The 18,305-nt window shown below is 44.7% G+C and overlaps 1 protein-coding gene across 1 annotated transcript; it reads left to right on the top strand.

Moving 5' to 3' along the window:
• Window positions 1-1,982: 1,982 nt before the first annotated feature.
• On the top strand, window positions 1,983-12,603 carry marchf5l (membrane-associated ring finger (C3HC4) 5, like). The gene is made up of 7 exons (XM_072371899.1): window positions 1,983-2,090; window positions 5,020-5,109; window positions 6,144-6,346; window positions 6,491-6,621; window positions 6,704-6,879; window positions 8,485-8,647; window positions 10,178-12,603. Exons 2-7 carry the CDS (start codon window positions 5,081-5,083, stop codon window positions 10,328-10,330), a joined length of 855 nt encoding a protein of 284 aa, XP_072228000.1. The 5' UTR covers window positions 1,983-2,090; window positions 5,020-5,080; the 3' UTR covers window positions 10,331-12,603.
• The last annotated feature ends 5,702 nt before the right edge of the window (window positions 12,604-18,305 follow it).

Here is an 18,305-nt window from a genome sequence, read left to right as displayed (position 1 = left end):
ATGTTTAACTGGACTATGGATTTTTTAAATGAAAGAGTTCTACAAGTTAAAATAGGGTCGGAGGTGTCAGAGAGCTATGTGGTAGAGAATGGCACACCGCAGGGGAGTGTGATAAGTCCAACGCTATTTACAATAATGATAAACGATATATTCGACAGTATACCAGCAGGAATGGGACGATCTTTGTTTGCAGATGATGGGGCATTATGGAAGAGGGGAGGCAACATAGATCACATAGTTAAGAAACTACAGGAAGGGATAAATCAAGTGGAGAAATGGGGAGAAGAGTGGGGTTTTAAATTTTCAGTGGAGAAAAGTAAAGTAATGTTCTTCTCAAAAAAGAAAATTAGTGAAAATAAAAAGTTAAACTTGTACAGAAAGAACTTAGAGAGAGTAAGCAGCTTTCGATTCTTAGGAATGATAATGGATTCTAGATTAACATGGAGGGAGCATGTGAAGGGAATTGTAGAGAGAAATAAGAAAGTATTGAATATTATGAGGTGTTTGGCTGGGTTAGAGTGGGGTGCGGATTTTACAGCATTAAAATATATATGCATAGCATTAATAAGGTCTAGAATAGATTACGGCAGTGTGGGATAAGGATCGGCAGCAAAATCAGTCCTCTCGCAAATAGATATAATTCAAGCCAGAGCATTAAGAACTTGTCTCGGAGCAATAAAAACAGCACCAATATGTTCACTATAGGTTGAAGCAGGAGAAATGACACTAGGGCTCAGAAGAAAACAGCTAATAGCCAACTACTGGATAAATTTAAAAGGACACAAAGAAGAACATCCAGCAAAGACAGTTCTGGAGATGTGCTGGGAAAAGGGGAAGGAGGAAAAAACGAGTTTTGGGTGGGTCAGTGAGGGTTTAGCAGAACAACTAAAAATACATCATATGGAATTCAGCCCAACAGTTCTGTGGACAGTAATACCAAAATGGATGCTACAAGAAACAGATGTAGACTTAAACATGTGGATCATCAAGGAAAGAAATAAAACAGCAGATCTAGTGCAGGAATTTTATAACTATGTGGAGGAAAAATATGGAGAATATGTGTATAAATATACAGATGGGTCCAAAGAACAGGCAACAGGAGTAACAGCAGCAGCAATGGTGGTTCCCATTTATAATAAGACAATTTCAAAAAGAACATCAGATCATTTAAGTATATATGCAGTAGAATTATGTGCAATATTGATAGCAATTGAATGGATGGAGGGGGTGAGGGATAGGAGAATAGTAATATGTAGCGATTCATTTTCATCACTCTTAAGTATTAAAAGCGGAACAGCAAAAACACATCAGGAAATTTTATATGAAATACAGTTAAAAACATCCAGGTTAATGCAACAGGGGAAGGAAATAGTGTTCATGTGGGTACCAGCTCATGTAGGAATAAATGGAAATGAAAAAGCAGACAAAGCTGCTAAGGATGCAGTAAAGAAAGAGGTGGTGGAAATTAAAGTAAAATTATCAAAAACAGAAGGGAAAAGTTTAGTGTGGAAAGAAATAAACAATCAGTGGAATCAATATTGGAAGAATCAGGAAAAAGGAAGACATTTATATAAATTACAAAGTGTAGCAGGAGAGGCAGGGTGTTATGGACAGAACAGAACAAGTAATTATTAGCAGGATAAGAATAGGTCATTGTAAACTGAATAATACACTTAAGATAATGGGGAAACATCCAACTGGGCAGTGTTGGAGAAGTGTGGGGAGAAGGAAACAGTGGAACATGTGTTGATAGCATGTCCCAGATATGGAAGGGAGAGGGAAATAATGAAGATAGGGCTGCAGAGGGCAGGAATAACAGAATATAATTTGAAAAACATAGTAGAATCTGCTAAGTCTAAGGAAGGGGGAGAATAACAATAAGATTCTTGGTAAATACTGGAATAATTAAAAGAATATAGAAAAGAAGAAATAAGAAGGGAAAAAAAGAGAGAAATTTAGTCCAGTAGATGGCGGCATATGCAACACCAAGGATGCCAGCTGCCATTAAACATCAAAGAAGAAGAAGAAGTCTTCTGAGAAAAAACACAACAAAGTCGGTTCTAATAGCTCAAACTTTATATTTTTGTCAGGTAGGTCGTGGCTTTATATAGTTCACATACATGAGCTTTTCAAATTCACAGTTAGTGGTATTTGTTTGGTGTGTTGTGGCTGTGGACTGATATGAAAGCGTGTAGTTAGTTATGTTAGCGCCCTGAGCTAAACTTGTTTATCTGCTGTTAGCTTTAGCTCGCTGGAGTTTAAGGACAGGACAGGTGAGCCCGAGGGGAACAGAGCTGCTGAAAAGAAGCTCAAAGTTAAGTTCATTAAGTGAGTAACTTGGGCCTGTTTTGTGTTTTGGTTGATAAGCCCGATCAGGAACATTTTAGTATTGGTTTCTCTTTGTAGTAAATGTTCTGTGTCAAAGGTCGCGTTTGTCTTCAAGACTTTGGACTGGAAAAATGTGTTTATAGACAATTTTAGTGTCTCTAGTTTGGTTTTACTGTAGATGGAGGAAGAGCAGAGGTAGATATTCTGAATGTGTCAGTACATTTACGAAATCAAATGATACTTTTATCTTAGCGCTCATATCAAATCGTGATGAAAAGCAACACAAAAGCCCATGTCCAGTTGTAATTACAGTTATGGTGATTGTGTGAAGGTCTGATTTAGTGTTCCGGCTTGAAGACTATCTTAAAAATGTGTCCACAGATTAAACATGTGTACATGTAAAGTTAAAGCTAGAGTTTTAAAACGTCTGTGTTAAAGTTGAACTGGAGTCATAGGATAAAGTCTTCAGGGCACCAATCTTTTCTTCCTTAGAGCCAAAACATTTAGAATACAAACATTTTGTTATAACTTTAAATGACCATGAAGATTTCTCACTGTTTTCTGAACTTAAATTAACCAAACGCTCCCATGATCAGTGATGTTGATAGGTTTTCAATATAGTGAGTACCCGGGACCCACAGGTGGTGATTTGAGTGGGTCCTTGGGAAATTCAATGGGTCCCCAATTAAAAATTGCATTTCTTAAATTGTAGTGTTAAACTTTGTTAATGGTGGTATGGTAAGATATGGCTATAATTAGCAGATATATTCATGTATGTTGGAGCAGAAAATACAGATGCTATTGTCTTCTGGCCAGCGATAGGTTTAATCTTTTTTCTCTGTCACCTCTGTCACTAGTGGGTTCCTTCTATGTAGTTTATTGTTAGCTTTATATAGCTTGTTAAATCTTCATTTGTAAGTCGCTTTGGATAAAAGCGTCTGCTAAATACATAAACATAAACATATTTTTCTTAGGTGGCATTTTTGCGTTCTACTTTTCCTGCTTACTCAAGGAAAAACTGGATCACATGGGAAGCGGAATGTATGCGCAGACGGCGTCTGAGCATAACAAAATGGCCACTGCCATTCAAAGTATTTTTCATTGCCACACAGCCACCACCGGAATGTTTTATTTATTTCATTACAGCACGTCCGCTAGACGTTAAAACATCATCGACCTGAGTGAACACAGCATAGATCAGTTAAAACGTTTATTTACAACTAAGAAATTTCTATCTTTATTGTTGAAATAAAATTCGCGGTTACTGGCTAGTTGTTGGAGTGGTTAAACCAGCATATCGCGATACCGTAGCCAAGGGGATCATGTCTGCGCTGAGTTAATGCGCAATGGGTTGAAACAGCGCTTGTCAGGTCCGCTGACAGGTTTCTTTTTGCTAGTTACTGTGATTTTAAACACAAGTTATTGTTCAAACTGTATCGTTTTCCATGTGAAAAATTAGGTGCGTCCCTCGGACGCATGGACAGTGAATTTATGTTTATGTTTATGTATTTAGCAGACGCTTTTATCCAAAGCGACTTACAAATGAAGATTTAACAAGCTATATAAAGCTAACAATAAACTACATAGAAGGAACCCACTAATCTGACTATGTCAGAGGTGACAGAGTAGAGATAGGGTGTAGGCATAGAAAGAAGTGCAGAAAGATAAAGTGCAGAGATAGAGGGGGTAGGGAAGTACAAGGTAAGTGCTGGGATAGGAGATGCTCTCTGAAGAGCTGGGTTTTCAAGAGCTTCTTGAAGATAGACAGGGACGCCCCTGTTCTGGTAGCGCTCGGTAGGTCATTCCACCATCGTGGGACGACACATGAAAAGAGTTTGGATTATCTTAAGCGTGGTGTAGGAGCTGCTAGACCGAGTTGTGACATAAGCCTTTGCAAGAGTATTCAAGTAGATGGGAGTCGTTCCATTAAGCACTTTGTAGGCTAACATCAGGGACTTGAATTTGATGCGGGCGGCTAAGGGCAGCCAGTGGAGTTCAATGAAGAGAGGGGTGATGTGTGTTCTTTTAGGCTGATGGAAGACCAGACGCGCCACCGCGTTCTGGACCATCTGCAGAGGTTTCACAGCACAGGCTGGGAGACCAGTTAGGAGAGCACTGCAGTAGTCAAGGTGGGAGATGACCATGGCCTGCACCAGGAGTTGGGTGGCATGTTGGGTCAGGTATGGTCTGATCTTTCTTATGTTTAGTAATGCAAAGCGGCATGATCGAGCAACGGAGGTAACGTGATCTTTGAAGGTTAGTTGGTCATCAATCATGACACCCAAGTTTCTAGCAACCTTTGATGGAACAAGAGATAGGGATTCGGTTTGGATGCAGATGCTGTGTTGTATGGTTGGTTTGGCTGGAAAGACAAGAAGTTCAGTTTTTGGGAGGTTAAGTTGGAGATGATGGGCTTTCATCCATGCTGATATGTCAGAGAGACGGTCTGAGATTCGTGCTGAGACCGTGTGGTCGTCAGGTGGGAATGACAGATAGAGCTGGGAATTTACTGCGTCCTTTCAGATTTTAATGCGTCAGGGACGCAGGACGCGTACCTAGCAGCATCACTGCTTGATGACACGTCATTGTTTACAGCCTGTTGCTACTAAACTCACGTGCATTGATTGGTTAAATACTGCAATGTAACTGCTGATAAAAACAGAGCTCAGTGTGTAAATGTTTGTCTTTTAGCCTCTTATGAGGAGTCTGATGGGTTCAACGTCTCTGGGAGCAGAAACTGTCCAGTAGCGTCATGGCCCTGGCTGAGGAGCAGCCTGAGAAGTAAGAGCATTCATTTTATTCAGATGTCAACCTTTTTATGTCATTATTTCTTATATGTTTAAATATTTTTCATTGACAGCTTTACTGATATTTTCAAAGCTGTTTAAATATTTTTTAAAGATATTTTATAGACCTTTTATCAACATAAACTTCAAATGTTTTTTCTAAAAAAAAATATCTTTGAACATCACCATCTTAGCAGTTATGTTGACAGTATCTTTTTTATCTTTAAGAAAGTTTAATGGATTAAATCTAAACATTATTTAAAAATAATTCTCAATATATGTTGAGAATGTTTTCCTGATATTTAAAGACATTTAATCATCAACAGTTAGATGTTATTTTTGGACATTTTACTTATTGTTTGACAGTGTTTTTCTCTTTATCAACAGTTAAAGAACATTATTATTCTTCACATCTGTTCAATTATTTCTACAAATTTTACCAGTTTTTAAGAGATTAATGTTTTTAGATAACCATCCATCCATTTTCTATTCTCACTTAATCCAATTTAGAGTGGTGAGTCTCGCCCAGCTGCTATGGACTGGCTTGGCAGTCGGTCACAGGGCCACACACAGACAAACAACTTGAACCGAGGCTCAATTTAAAATTCCTCGTTAACCTGATACGTATGTTTTTGGACGATGGGAAGCCGGAAAACCCAGAGAGAATATCTTGCTTCCCACTACACCACCCTGCAGTCTCTTTATAAATTTGTTGAATGATTTTCAGAAATGTTGTTGATCATATAAAATATCTGACAGAAGTATTGTAAAGAAAGATTCTAGTTATAAATAGAAAACATGTATCGTACAATTATTTTTAGCTTTTTCCCCTCATCTTCTCCTCTACAGCTCGTGTTCTGTTCAGACGTGATATGTTAATGAGTCTTCATCACAATGTTCTTTGATTCAGAAGCTGTCATTAAAGCGGGTGTTTCTAGCCTCTCACCCACAGCAGCTGATCCAAGAACAGATCAGCGCTTTATTGCTTCTGTTTTCACATGCAGTGTGTGTGTTTCTGTGTGTGTGCAGACACTGCTGGGTGTGTTTCGCCACCGAGCGGGACGACTGCAGTGCGGAGTGGGTGAGCCCCTGCAGGTGTAAAGGCTGCACGAAGTGGATCCACCAGTCGTGTCTGCAGCGCTGGCTGGACGAGAAGCAGAAAACGAACAGCGGAGGAGCCGTCAGCTGCCCGCAGTGCGGCACCGAGTACCACATCATCTTCCCCAAGATGGGTTAGTGACAGGTTTACGGTTATAAGACATCACATGTTGTTAAACGCAAAGAAAACCGTTTGTAAGTCTGACGTCAGACATTTTGGACAGCTCAGAAGAACACACCTCCATCCTCAGACTGATCTGGTCTCTTTGCTCGCTCAGGCCCACTGGTGTACTTCCTGCAGCAGATGGACAGAGTTCTCTCCCGGGCCAGTCCCTTCGCTGCAGTCGGGGTGGTGGTTGGAACGGTCTACTGGTCGGCAGTCACATACGGAGCTGTGACGGTCATGCAGGTGCACAGAACTAAATATGCACAGAAAACACTGAGCCGCCATCGTGCGCAGCCTCCTCACCTCCCTGTGTTTCCACCTGCAGGTGGTGGGACATAAGAAGGGTCTGTACGTGATGGAGCGCGCCGACCCGCTCTTCCTGCTCATGGGTCTGCCCACCATCCCCGTGCTGCTTGTCCTGGGAAAGATGATCCGCTGGGAGGATTATTTAGTGAGGCTGTGGCAGAAATACTCCTACAAACGGAAGCTCCCGCCAGGCATGTCAGCACACTATCATCACTCCAACACAGCAGTCACATCACTGGCTTCTTCATCCTTAGTTTTTTTTTTATACTTCCACCTGAAAGAACAACATCCTGAAATCACAACTTTGAGATTAAACTGAAAGAGATGTGCATTTCGACCTCTGCTGAATCACAAAGTAGATAACGGCCTCATAACACTGATTTGATCTCAGCTGTAGCTCCAACAAATCTGAAGCACAACAAATTCTTCTTCCCTTTTTAGAAACTTTAGAAAATGGTTTTGTTTGCATAAGGAGACAGCTCAATTTTCAGCCATGTTTTTACAGCTCAGTTCATAGCAGTTGGTTTTAAGGCCTCTTGACTCCACTCAAGCACTCTCCTCAGGCGGTGTTCCTCCTTTTAAGAGTAGTGGTGCAGCTTTGTATTACAATGAAAACGTAAATTTGATGAATTAAACTCAATAGCCTTTGACGCACTTCATTCCTGTATGAGTGAGCATACAGTACCTAACCTGAGCTATAGTATTATGCTCAAACTGTTATGGGCAAAACTAAAAAGTAAGAGTTGCAACTTCCCACTTTTGAGAATCAGTGAATGCAGCACGGTGAAACTGTTCATGAAGATGAAGGTGACAGAAATTCTACTCTGAGCTGTTACTGTGATGTAACGGCACCATGCAGACCTAAATGAGACATTTTAAGACCTTTACGGATCTGTTTGGGTCTTAAAACTTAGATGGCTCAAGGTTTTATAGCTCAAACTTTAGATATCTGTCAGGTAGGTTGTGGGCTTATGTCCTACAGGTGATAAACATTCTGTGTTTACTCCAAAACACAGAATTCAAGAAGGAAAAAATAAATGAGATCCCGAAAGAATTCTGCTACATTACAAAGTAAAATCTACAAATGCTTTGTGAAACTCACAATTATGAGGTTTAAGATTAATAATCAGGATTATAAGACACTCATTTTCCACTGTGTGTTTTTGATTAATGGGGACAAAGATTTCCTTTAGTCGTGATTTTTTTATTTTTTTTTGTTCCTTCATGGCAGCAAATAAAAGCTAAATAATAAAGGTATACGGACTGTAAACGTCCTGAAAACACTCGTTGACTCAGCAACATTTAAGCTGCAACAACATGCAACTCTCTGCAGACCAAAACGTTGTTTTATGTTTTAAATATTGATGAAAGATTCCAGGCCCAACATTTCTCACTCAGGAAATAAAAATACTTCTTTTATTATGTTTTATCATCACTTTTCCTTTTATCTCCAGAGATTTTCCAGCTTTTGTTAGATTTTTCTGCAATGACGACTTTTATTAAATAGCGACGACCTTTCAAATGGCAACCGGTAATGGCCGTTGAACCTGTGAGAAAGACAAACAGGTTAAAGTTAAAAACATGTTGTTGTTTTTTTTTCCCGATGATAATAATACGGATTACAACTAACATGTTGAGTTTACTGCCCAGGAAAATAATCTGATTGTCAAGAGTTGATCAGTTAGCATTTTAGTTTTTACTGACCATAAATATAAAAACAAACTGTATCTCACAGCTTTGAGTTCATGTTGATGTAAAAAGTTTCTGACTTATGAAGCTCGTGTGTGTCACCTCAGGCAGCGGCGGTTACCTGCCCCGCGTGCCCACAGATGGCACTGGCGCCGGAGACCACCTGTCCGTGTCCAGGACTCTGTGTGGAGCACTTATCTTTCCCTCCATCGCCAACCTGGTGGGGCGGCTGCTGTTCCGACAGGTTTCCTCTAATCTGCAGCGCACTGTTCTGGTGAGTAGACCCGAAACCACATGACATTCGGTACAGACCGTTTTTGTATCAAACATGAAATACCTAATGTTTTCATTGAATTCAATGCAGTTTTATTTATAAAACACCAAATCACAACAAATGTCATCTCATGTCTTCAAAGATTCAGTCCAATTCAAGCCAATTACAAAGTATTTCAATTTAATACAGTCATGAGCCAGTCGAATCAAAATAATTCAATTTCAAATGAGTCCAATTCACACAGCCAGTTTAAAAAGTAGCCTCAGTAAAGAAACTTCTCTTTGATCCAATCCAAAGCATTTTGGATCAGCTGGAGGCTTTTCAGAGAATATGTGGGACAGCGCAATGAATTACAATAGTCCAGTCTCGAAGTAACAAATGCATGGACTAGTTTTTCTGCATCACTCTGAGACAGGATGTTCGTGCTTTTGGCAGTATTACGAAGGTGAAAGAAGGCGGCCCTGGAAATCTGTTTTATATGTGCGTCAAATGATAAATTCTGGTCAAAAATAACTCCAAGGTTCCTCACTGTAGAACTAGAAACCAAGGAAATACAATCTAAACAAACACAAGCAGCTAAAGCGGAAGTTTTCTGGATAGAAGAAAGAACTTCATCACTCGCAGGCTGAAACTGTTTGAGTAATCCTGCTCACAAATAAACAAACTAACCCTGAATCTGATTTAATTTGAAACGAGTTGATGGTGTTATATGAGCACGAGGAGTCGGTTGGTCAAATTATCACCAGGTGGAGCTAAGTCTCCTGAAAATGCGGACACTGTTTTCTGGGTGTTGTCTGCTCTTGTTTGGCTCTTTTAGCTGAATTTTTCACTATAATATAAAGTCTTTCACCTCCAAACAGGACAGTCGAGGATGCGTGTAGAGAGAACTAAAAATGGCGCTTCTAAAACTCACCATATAGTCACATTTACAGAAGCTGGGGTTCCGGGTCCAGTGCTTCATTTTATGTTGCTGCCCTTCTGTTTGTCCAACTTTTCAGTCACACCTTCTCTAATCTGTCCAAAGTAAAGCCCAAAATATCCTTAGAGAAAACAAAAGAAAACAGAAAAGGTTGAATGTTTTGGATTGTTTTACAAAAACTGGAATCAAACATTGGTATGAGTGTGCAAGTATCTTTATTGTGAGGCACGCACATCTGTAACTTTCTGTAAATCCTTTTTGGATTGATGAATAAACATTGAAATCCAATAATGTGTTTTGGGGTTCTGAGCTCCAATGAATTCAGATAGAATCTTTTCTACTCTCATGTTCTCTATGTGACGAACATCAGTTATTCCACACATATATGATGGAAGAACCAACTCCACCTGCTCCATTTTCTTTCATTTTGAAGGAGACATGTTTCTCTTTTAGTTGGACTGATTATTATAAGATATCTGCTATTTTCCGACAATCAGCAGCCTGTCAGAAGTTAGAGGGTATGTATGAGTGTTTCTGTTTGGACACTTTACTTCTTCTCATGTTTCCTGTGTTTAAGTTTCATCCACTCATGTCCTCCTCCATCTCAACAGGGCGGCATCGCGTTCGTGCTGATAAAAGGTGTGTTGAAAGTGTATTTCAAGCAGCAGCAATACGTCATTCAGGCCAACAGACTCATCCTGAACTATCCAGAGAGACAGAGGGACGGACAGGCCGAGGGCGTAGAGGACAGCGGGAATGAATGACTCAGAAAAGCAAAGACTTGGGTGACGGGGAGGGGATTTTAACTTAAACACATTGTGGAGGCAAGGTGGGTGCTGTTTTTTAAAAGGCGTGATCTGTTAAATCCTGCACTGTGTACTGCGCTGACCACACTGGTGGTCCTTTGTTGCCTTACATTGAATATATGAATTAAACGTGAAGCGTTGCCTTATCTACTAACACTGAACAACTTCCATCTCAGCTGACCTCGTAAAAAAAATCTGCTGGTGCATTTGTGTTTTGAGGGTTGGTCAGACAGCTGAAGGTAATAATAACAATCTTTTCTGTTTGGTGACTTGACTGAGCTGTGATTAAAGGAAGTCTTTTCTGCTTGCAGCTTCACGGCTCTGTAACAAACCTGTACTTTATTGTGTTTAGTTACTTCAAACTGTTTGATAAAGAAGAACTTTAAGCTACAAAGGTGGAAAAAGAAAGATTCACCCAAAATGCTCTGTTTAATAACCTGAACAGGATATAATAAAAAGCTTATTATTTTTACGTGTTACCATGACTTAAAAATCACTCTTTTGGGCCTGTTATTATCATTTTTAGCCTGCTGCTTCTCTTACTGTAACTCACTGAGTTGATCACTGCACCACTGTTGGTCTTTGGGGTTCATTCGGGTTAAACTGTCAGTGGAACTTAGTGTTACATTAAGAAAAACATGCTCAAATCTGTCCAGTCAGATTCAGATTTAACTGACTCTGCATCCTGCAGAGTTCTGAATAACTCTGTTTCCACCTGAGTTTGTTCACCTGTTGCAGTTTCACTTCATCAGACACGAGGAAGTCTGGCACTGAAAAAGAAGCAGCGTCTTGTTTCACTGCAGTGCTGTTAAATCCGACTTAAATCTCCAGAAGATGCCATAACTAGCAATTTAAAACCAGGAACATGATTCATATATAACCAGAACAATTAAACAAGTCAAATACATAAAAGATGTATCATAGTGGCATCACACCAAGAATCAGGGGCCCATTACCTTAAAGTAAGATTTCCCTTATATACAAAGATCCATCCATCTCCATCTCCGGGGGTCAGGGCAGCAGCTTGAGCAGAGAAACTTCCTCCAGCTCTTCCAGGGGGACCCTAGTCGAGAGACTAGTCGGGTAACTTCAGAGTGGAAGAGAGTCCAACCCCTCTCAAGAGGACTGATTCCAGAGTCCAAGCCGTGCATCGAGGCGAGTCCGACTATATCTAGCTGGAACCGCTCAACTGGCTCCTTCCCCAACAGAGAGGGGCCATTCCACGTCCCAAGAGCCTTCAGTAGCTGAGGATCAAACCGCCAAGATCTCTGCCTTCGGCTGTACCGTGACAGAGTTAATGAAGATTAAAGAAGGAAATGACTGGGAGAACCTGTCATTAAACCTAAACTGAATGATGATTTACTTCCCAGTCAGTGGTTGCTCTACAGTTTTCGGCTTCCACTCAGTTATTAATCGGTGACTTCATGTCACCAGTGAAATTAGTTAGTTTTTAACTAACCATGTAGCTTTGAGGGTGTCTGTCAGCTCAGATTAATACCAAACTTCTTATTTATTGGTTTGAAGCTGATGACAATAAGTCAATAAATCTGAAGTAAAATGTCTGCAGGGGACTTTATGACGGGAAGTCTAAAATAACTTATTTGAGGTGTATTTTTGAGGTTTTGTGACATGTTCCACAATCAGCCCGCAGAAGGCAAGATAAATATTTTGACCTCACTTTTGTGGTGTTTTCATTTTTTCATCTTTATGTGTTGAATGTGGGACAAAATCAGTTTGTTTTCAATATTCCTGCAAACAAATCAGTTTAACTCCACTATCCTGAACGTCTAATGCAAACACGCACAGGCAAATCTTTGAGGGAGTTTATGTTTTGTTTTTTTCCTTCTTAGGAGTTGACAATATTAACACGACTAGTTGGCCAGGTAACTCCTCCCACAGCTCTGGAAAGTAGCATTCGTGGGATCTGGGTTTCACTTGTTGGCCTTTTTGGAGCAGAACAAAGCACTGATGTGTTAATATTTTGGTTTGTTTACTGCTGGATTGAAGCAACTGAAAATTAAGCAGGAAATGTGCTGTTTTCACATTGATATAAAAGAAAAGAGTTCCTGGGTCAGATGTGGTTTATGAAGCTGTTTATTAGTTTTTATGATTACCAAATAAATTTACTGTAAAACTCAAAAATCGAAATTCACATGCAATCTCTGTCTGGTAAAGAGCTCTAATGTATGTCTCTGTGAATAATTTCTTTATTAAAGTTCATAAATCAAGTAAATCTTTTGATACTTTTGCTTTGTGGTAGTAACAATTATTCAAAATGCTTACAGGTCAATTTATTTTTTTTCTTCTAATGCAGAAGTTTGGAAAGTGAATTCAAATATTTTTATAGTGTGTGTGGGGGATGGAGTTGAAGATTAGTTGGTATTTTATATTTCCTATGTCTTTGTAATACAGTGTGGATGTAGGCTGCCTTTTGTTCCGTTCTCTGTCAAGATGATCCCTGCTTCAATAATGTTGAGGTCCGGGCTCTGGGGAGGATTCATCCCTCCATAAGACCTGTTGCCCCTGATTTTCAGTCCATGTCTTGTCTCATTTGGCATACCTAAGCCTTTACTCCCCGTTTCCCTTCCTTAACAAGGGCTTCTTGACAGCCACTCTTCCATGGAAACCATTACAACCAGATCTTTCAGGAAATGGTCACCAGAGGCGAGTGATGTCACAGACTGGGCTGTACTGGTGGAGGAAGAAGAAATGGACATTGACATGGACAGGAGGGTCAGCACCATCACTGACTACATTAACTTCTGTAGGGACACTGTGATTCCAGTGAGGATTGTAAGGTGCTATCCAAATAATAAACCATGGCTCACCAGTGACATCTAAGACCTCCTGAACCAGAAAAAAGGGCGTTCAAGAATGGGGATGGAGAAAGGTGGAGGAATGTACAACAGGAGCTTAAAAAGACACTACGTCGAGCTAAGGTGGAGTACAAGAAAAAGGTAGAGAGACAGCTGGAGAACAATAACACCAAGGACATGTGGAGGGGCATGAGGACTATCAATAGATAGACTGAAAAACTCTCTGTGGAAGGTGATGTGGACAGAACCAATACTTTTAACCAATATTTCAACAGGTTTGATAGTGTGGCTTTTTCCATTTCTGCTGCTGCTCCCTCCACCCCCACAGCGGCTTCCTCTATACTGCACATCCACCTCTGTGGCACCTTCCAGCACCATGCATCCTGGGCACAGCTGTACATCTACCCCATCTCTATAATTGATAACATCACTCCTGTCGCCATCCCTCCACTACAACCTCTGTCTAACTATAGAGGAGGTTGGAGCTGAGCTCCAGAGACTTCAGTCAGGGAGGTCTGCAGGCCCAGATAGTCTGTCAGGGCTTCTAAGGGACTGTGCTGGTCAACTAGCAGTCCCTCTTCATAGGCTCTTCAATATGAGCCTTCAGGTGGAAAAAGTCCTGGGGCCTCATGTACAAAGGGTACGTACGCACAAAAAAGTGGCGTACACACTTTTTCACGTCAACGATCAGATGTATCAAGAGCGAAATGACCGTGGAAATGTGCGGTGCCTCACGCAAATTGCAGGGCTGTCGTACGCACTTTTCTACCGCTGTTGTTTCTTTGGCGACACTTAGAGGTGATGTTGGGAAACTGTTATAATAAATAAATGTGAACACAATTTGTCCTCAGACTGAGTGATGTGCACATCTGAGACACACGAACAATTAATACACGTGTCTGCAATTACACAAGTGGATATAAAAGCATGCGCAAAGTGTTGCAGTGCATACCTTTAAAAACAATGGCAGCTTTAGCGGTATTAGAAGAAGTGCAATTAGAAAATAGCGTGTTTTAAGAGACAGGATTTGCTGGCACATGATGACAACTGGCTCATCAGCCGTTTTGAGGGCAATCCTCCTGGAACTGTGCGCAGAGCTGCGGCCGGCGTTGGAGCGCAACACAGCGAGGAGCCGTGCGCTGCTTGTGCCACAGGTGATGTGCACACTGGGGTTTTGTCACGGTGCGTGGTGCGAGAAGGGACCCAGATGCAGTTCTTTAACTTCCAAAACAAGGTTTATTCCAAAAAAACAAGACAAGGCAAAAAACATAAAGCGCGGCAGAGCCGGATCAAAAATACTTAACTATGAAAAAAGACTAGGACTGTGAAAAAACAAAGGAACAGGACTATGAAGCAAAACCAGACTTATCTTTCTGTGACTCGGCATGACGTGGAAGCATGAAGGGATAGTGAGGTAAGGATTCTGCAGTGACTGAAAGGAAACCAGAAGACTAAATACTGTGGAGGGAGTGATCAGTGAATGAGGTGCAGCTGTGAACAATTAACCAGGTGACTTGAGTGAACTGAAGTGGCAGGGGAAAAACAGGACTAGAACAACTGAAACCATGATTAAACAAACTGACATAACATAAACTTCTATAGCGGACTGTGACAGAGCCCCCCCCCCCCTCAAGGATGGCTCCCAGACATCCAACGAGGGTGGGAGGGAGGGGCTCTGAAGGACCTAAAGCCGGGTCCCGTCTGGCGGACGGCCAGGGACCCGATCCCCAGCGCCGGAGACCGTCTGGCGGACGGCCTGATCTCCGGCAACCCGGCCGCCCCTTCAGGGCAACGAGCCGAGGTGGAGTCCGCCGCGGGTTAACCAGGGTCCCCACTGGCAACAAGTAGCGGTGAGTCCGCCACGGGTTAACCAGGGTCCCCACTGGCAACAAGTAGCGGTGAGTCCGCCCGGGCTCCCACCGGCGACGGCGCGAGGCCACCCGAGCTTCCATGGGCCCGGACAGCGATGAGCCCACCCGGGCCCCCATAGTCGGAAAGGTCAAGGCTTTCCCCACCCTGCCCACCCCCGACGACGCCCATAGCCCCCTCCTCAAGAAACGGCTGCCAGACGTTCCAAAAATGGGGTGGGTGGGCGAGGCATCAGGCGTGAACGAAACGGGGTGGGTGGGCGAGGCATCAGGCGTGAACGAAACGGGGTGGGTGGGCGAGGCATCAGGCGTGGACGAAACGGGGCGGGTGGGCGAGGCATCAGGCGTGGACGAAACCGGCAGGAAGGCCGGATCAGGCGTGGACGAAACCGGCAGGAAGGCCGGACCAGGCGTGGACGAAACCGGCAGGAAGGCCGGACCAGGCGTGGACGAAACCGGCAGGAAGGCCGGACCAGGCGTGGACGAAACCGGCAGGAAGGCCGGACCAGGCGTGGACGAAACCGGCAGGAAGGCCGGACCAGGCGTGGACGAAACCGGCAGGACGACCTCGGCGGCAGCGGACGGCTGCGGCAGGACGACCTCGGCGGCAGCGGACGGCTGCGGCAGGACGACCTCGGCGGCAGCGGACGGCTGCGGCAGGACGACCTCGTCGGCAGCGGACGGCTGCGGCAGGACGACCTCGGCGGCAGCGGACGGCTGCGGCAGGACGACCGGCAGAGGTGGGCTGTCAGCGGGCTGTGCCGGGTCGCCGATGTCAGCGGGCTGCGCCGGGACGGCGATGTCAGCGGGCTGCGCCGGGACGGCGACGCCAGCGGGCTGCGCCGGGACGGCGACGCCAGGAGACGGAGCCAGGGATGCAAAGGGAGAAATGAGAGGCCCGCGGAGAGCGTGCAACATCTGGGCCGAATCCGCGCCGAACACATCCACGAGTGCCTTGTGGTGGATGGCTCTCACGTCCTCCCAGGCAGCCTGGATTGCGGGCGTCCCCGGACCAAGTCCCCACCGGAACACCTCCAGGACCTGACCCGACAGCCACCACCGGTTGAACATGTCACCACTCTCTGCAAAGCAATTCTGCAGGGCGGCGAGTCGGCTCTGAAGCTCCTTTAGAACTGCTGGGTCCATACTGGCAGAATCCTTCTGTCACGGTGCGTGGTGCGAGAAGGGACCCAGATGCAGTTCTTTAACTTCCAAAACAAGGTTTATTCCAAAAAAACAAGACAAGGCAAAAAACATAAAGCGCGGCAGAGCCGGATCAAAAATACTTAACTATGAAAAAAGACTATGACTGTGAAAAAACAAAGGAACAGGACTATGAAGCAAAACCAGACTTATCTTTCTGTGACTCGGCATGACGTGGAAGCCGTCAAGCTGAAGAAGGAGTCCTATCGGGCCTTTTTGGCCAGTGGGACCCTGGAAGCAGCTGATAGGTACCGACAGGCCAGACGGGCCGCGGCTCCGGCGGTTGCTGAGGCAAAAACTCGGGCCTGGGAGGAGTTCGGTGAGACCACGGAGAACGATTTCCGGACGGCCTCGAAGAGATTCTGGTCCACCATACGGCGTCTCAGGCGGGGGAAGCAGCTCACAGTCAACACTGTTTACAGTGGGGACGGGGCTTTGCTGACCTCAACTAGGGATGTTGTGAGTCGGTGGGGGGAGTACTTCGAGGAACTCCTCAATCCTACCAACACGTGCTCGGAAGAGGCAGAGTTGGAGAGCTCGGAGACGGGGCCTCCCATTTCTGGGGCTGAGGTTGCCGAGGTGGTCAAAAAGCTCCTCGGTGGCAAGGCCCCGGGGGTGGATGAGGTCCGTCCTGAGTTTCTCAAGGCTCTGGATGTTGCAGGGCTGTCTTGGCTGACACGCCTCTGCAGCATCGCGTGGACATCGGGGACAGTGCCTCTGGACTGGCAGATTGGGGTGGTGGTCCCCCTCTTTAAAAAAGGGGGACCGGAGGGTGTGTTCCAACTATAGGGGTATCACACTCCTCAGCCTCCCTGGTAAGGTCTATTCGGGGGTATTGGAGAGGAGGATCCGTCGGATAATCGAGCCTCGGATTCAAGAGATGCAGTGTGACTTTCGTCCTGGCTGTGGAACAGTGGACCAGCTCTATACCCTCGGCAGGATCCTGGAGGGTGCATGGGAGTTCGCCCAACCAGTCTACATGTGTTTTGTGGACTTGGAGAAAGCGTTCGACCGTGTCCCTCGTGGAGTCCTGTGGAGGGTGCTCCGGGAATATGGAGTGCCGGACCCCTTGATAGGGGCCGTTCGGTCTCTGTATGACCGGTGCCAGAGTTTGGTCCGCATTGCCGGCAGTAAGTCGGATACGTTTCCGGTGAGAGTTGGACTCCGTCAGGGCTGCCCTTTGTCACCGATTCTGTTCCTAACTTTTATGGACAGAATTTCTAGGCGGAGCCAGAGCGTTGAGGGTGTCCGATTTGGCGACCTCAGAATCGGGTCTCTGCTTTTTGCAGATGATGTGGTTCTGTTAGCGTCGTCAGGCCGTGACCTTCAGCTCTCACTGGAGCGATTCGCAGCCGAGTGTGAAGCGGCTGGGATGAGAATCAGCACCTCCAAATCCGAGACTATGGTTCTCAGCCGGAAAAGGGTGGAATGCTCTCTCCGGGTCGGGAATGAGATCCTTCCCCAAGTGGAGGAGTTCAAGTATCTCGGGGTCTTGTTCACGAGTGAGGGACGAATGGAGCGGGAGATTGACGGGCGTATCGGTGCGGCGTCTGCAGTGTTGCGGGCTCTGCACCGACCCGTCGTTGTGAAGAGGGAGCTGAGCCAGAAGGCGAAGCTCTCTACTTACTGGTCAATCTACGTTCCCATCCTCACCTATGGTCACGAGTTGTGGGTAGTGACCGAAAGAACAAGATCACGAATACAAGCGGCCGAAATGGGTTTCCTCCGCAGGGTGTCTGGGCTCTCCCTTAGAGATAGGGTGAGAAGCTCAGTCATCCGGGAGGGGCTCGGAGTAGAACCGCTGCTCCTCCGCATTGAGAGGAGTCAGATGAGGTGGCTCGGGCATCTGGTTAGGATACCCCCTGGGCGCCTCCCTGGGGAGGTGTTCCGGACACGTCCCACTGGGAGGAGACCCCGGGGGAGACCCAGGACACGTTGGAGAGACTATGTCTCTTGGCTACCCTGGGAACGCCTCTGGGTCCCCCCGGAAGAGCTGGAGGAAGTGGCCGGGGACAGAGACGTCTGGGTTTCTCTGCTCAAGCTGCT

Source organism: Leuresthes tenuis, unplaced genomic scaffold, assembly GCF_036924035.1.
Source record: "Leuresthes tenuis unplaced genomic scaffold, fLeuTen1.0.hap1 SCAF_19, whole genome shotgun sequence".
NCBI classification, from domain to species: Eukaryota; Metazoa; Chordata; class Actinopteri; order Atheriniformes; family Atherinopsidae; genus Leuresthes; species Leuresthes tenuis.
The sequence above is the reverse complement of the archived record's forward strand: the minus strand, read 5'-3'. Positions and strand labels throughout refer to the sequence as shown.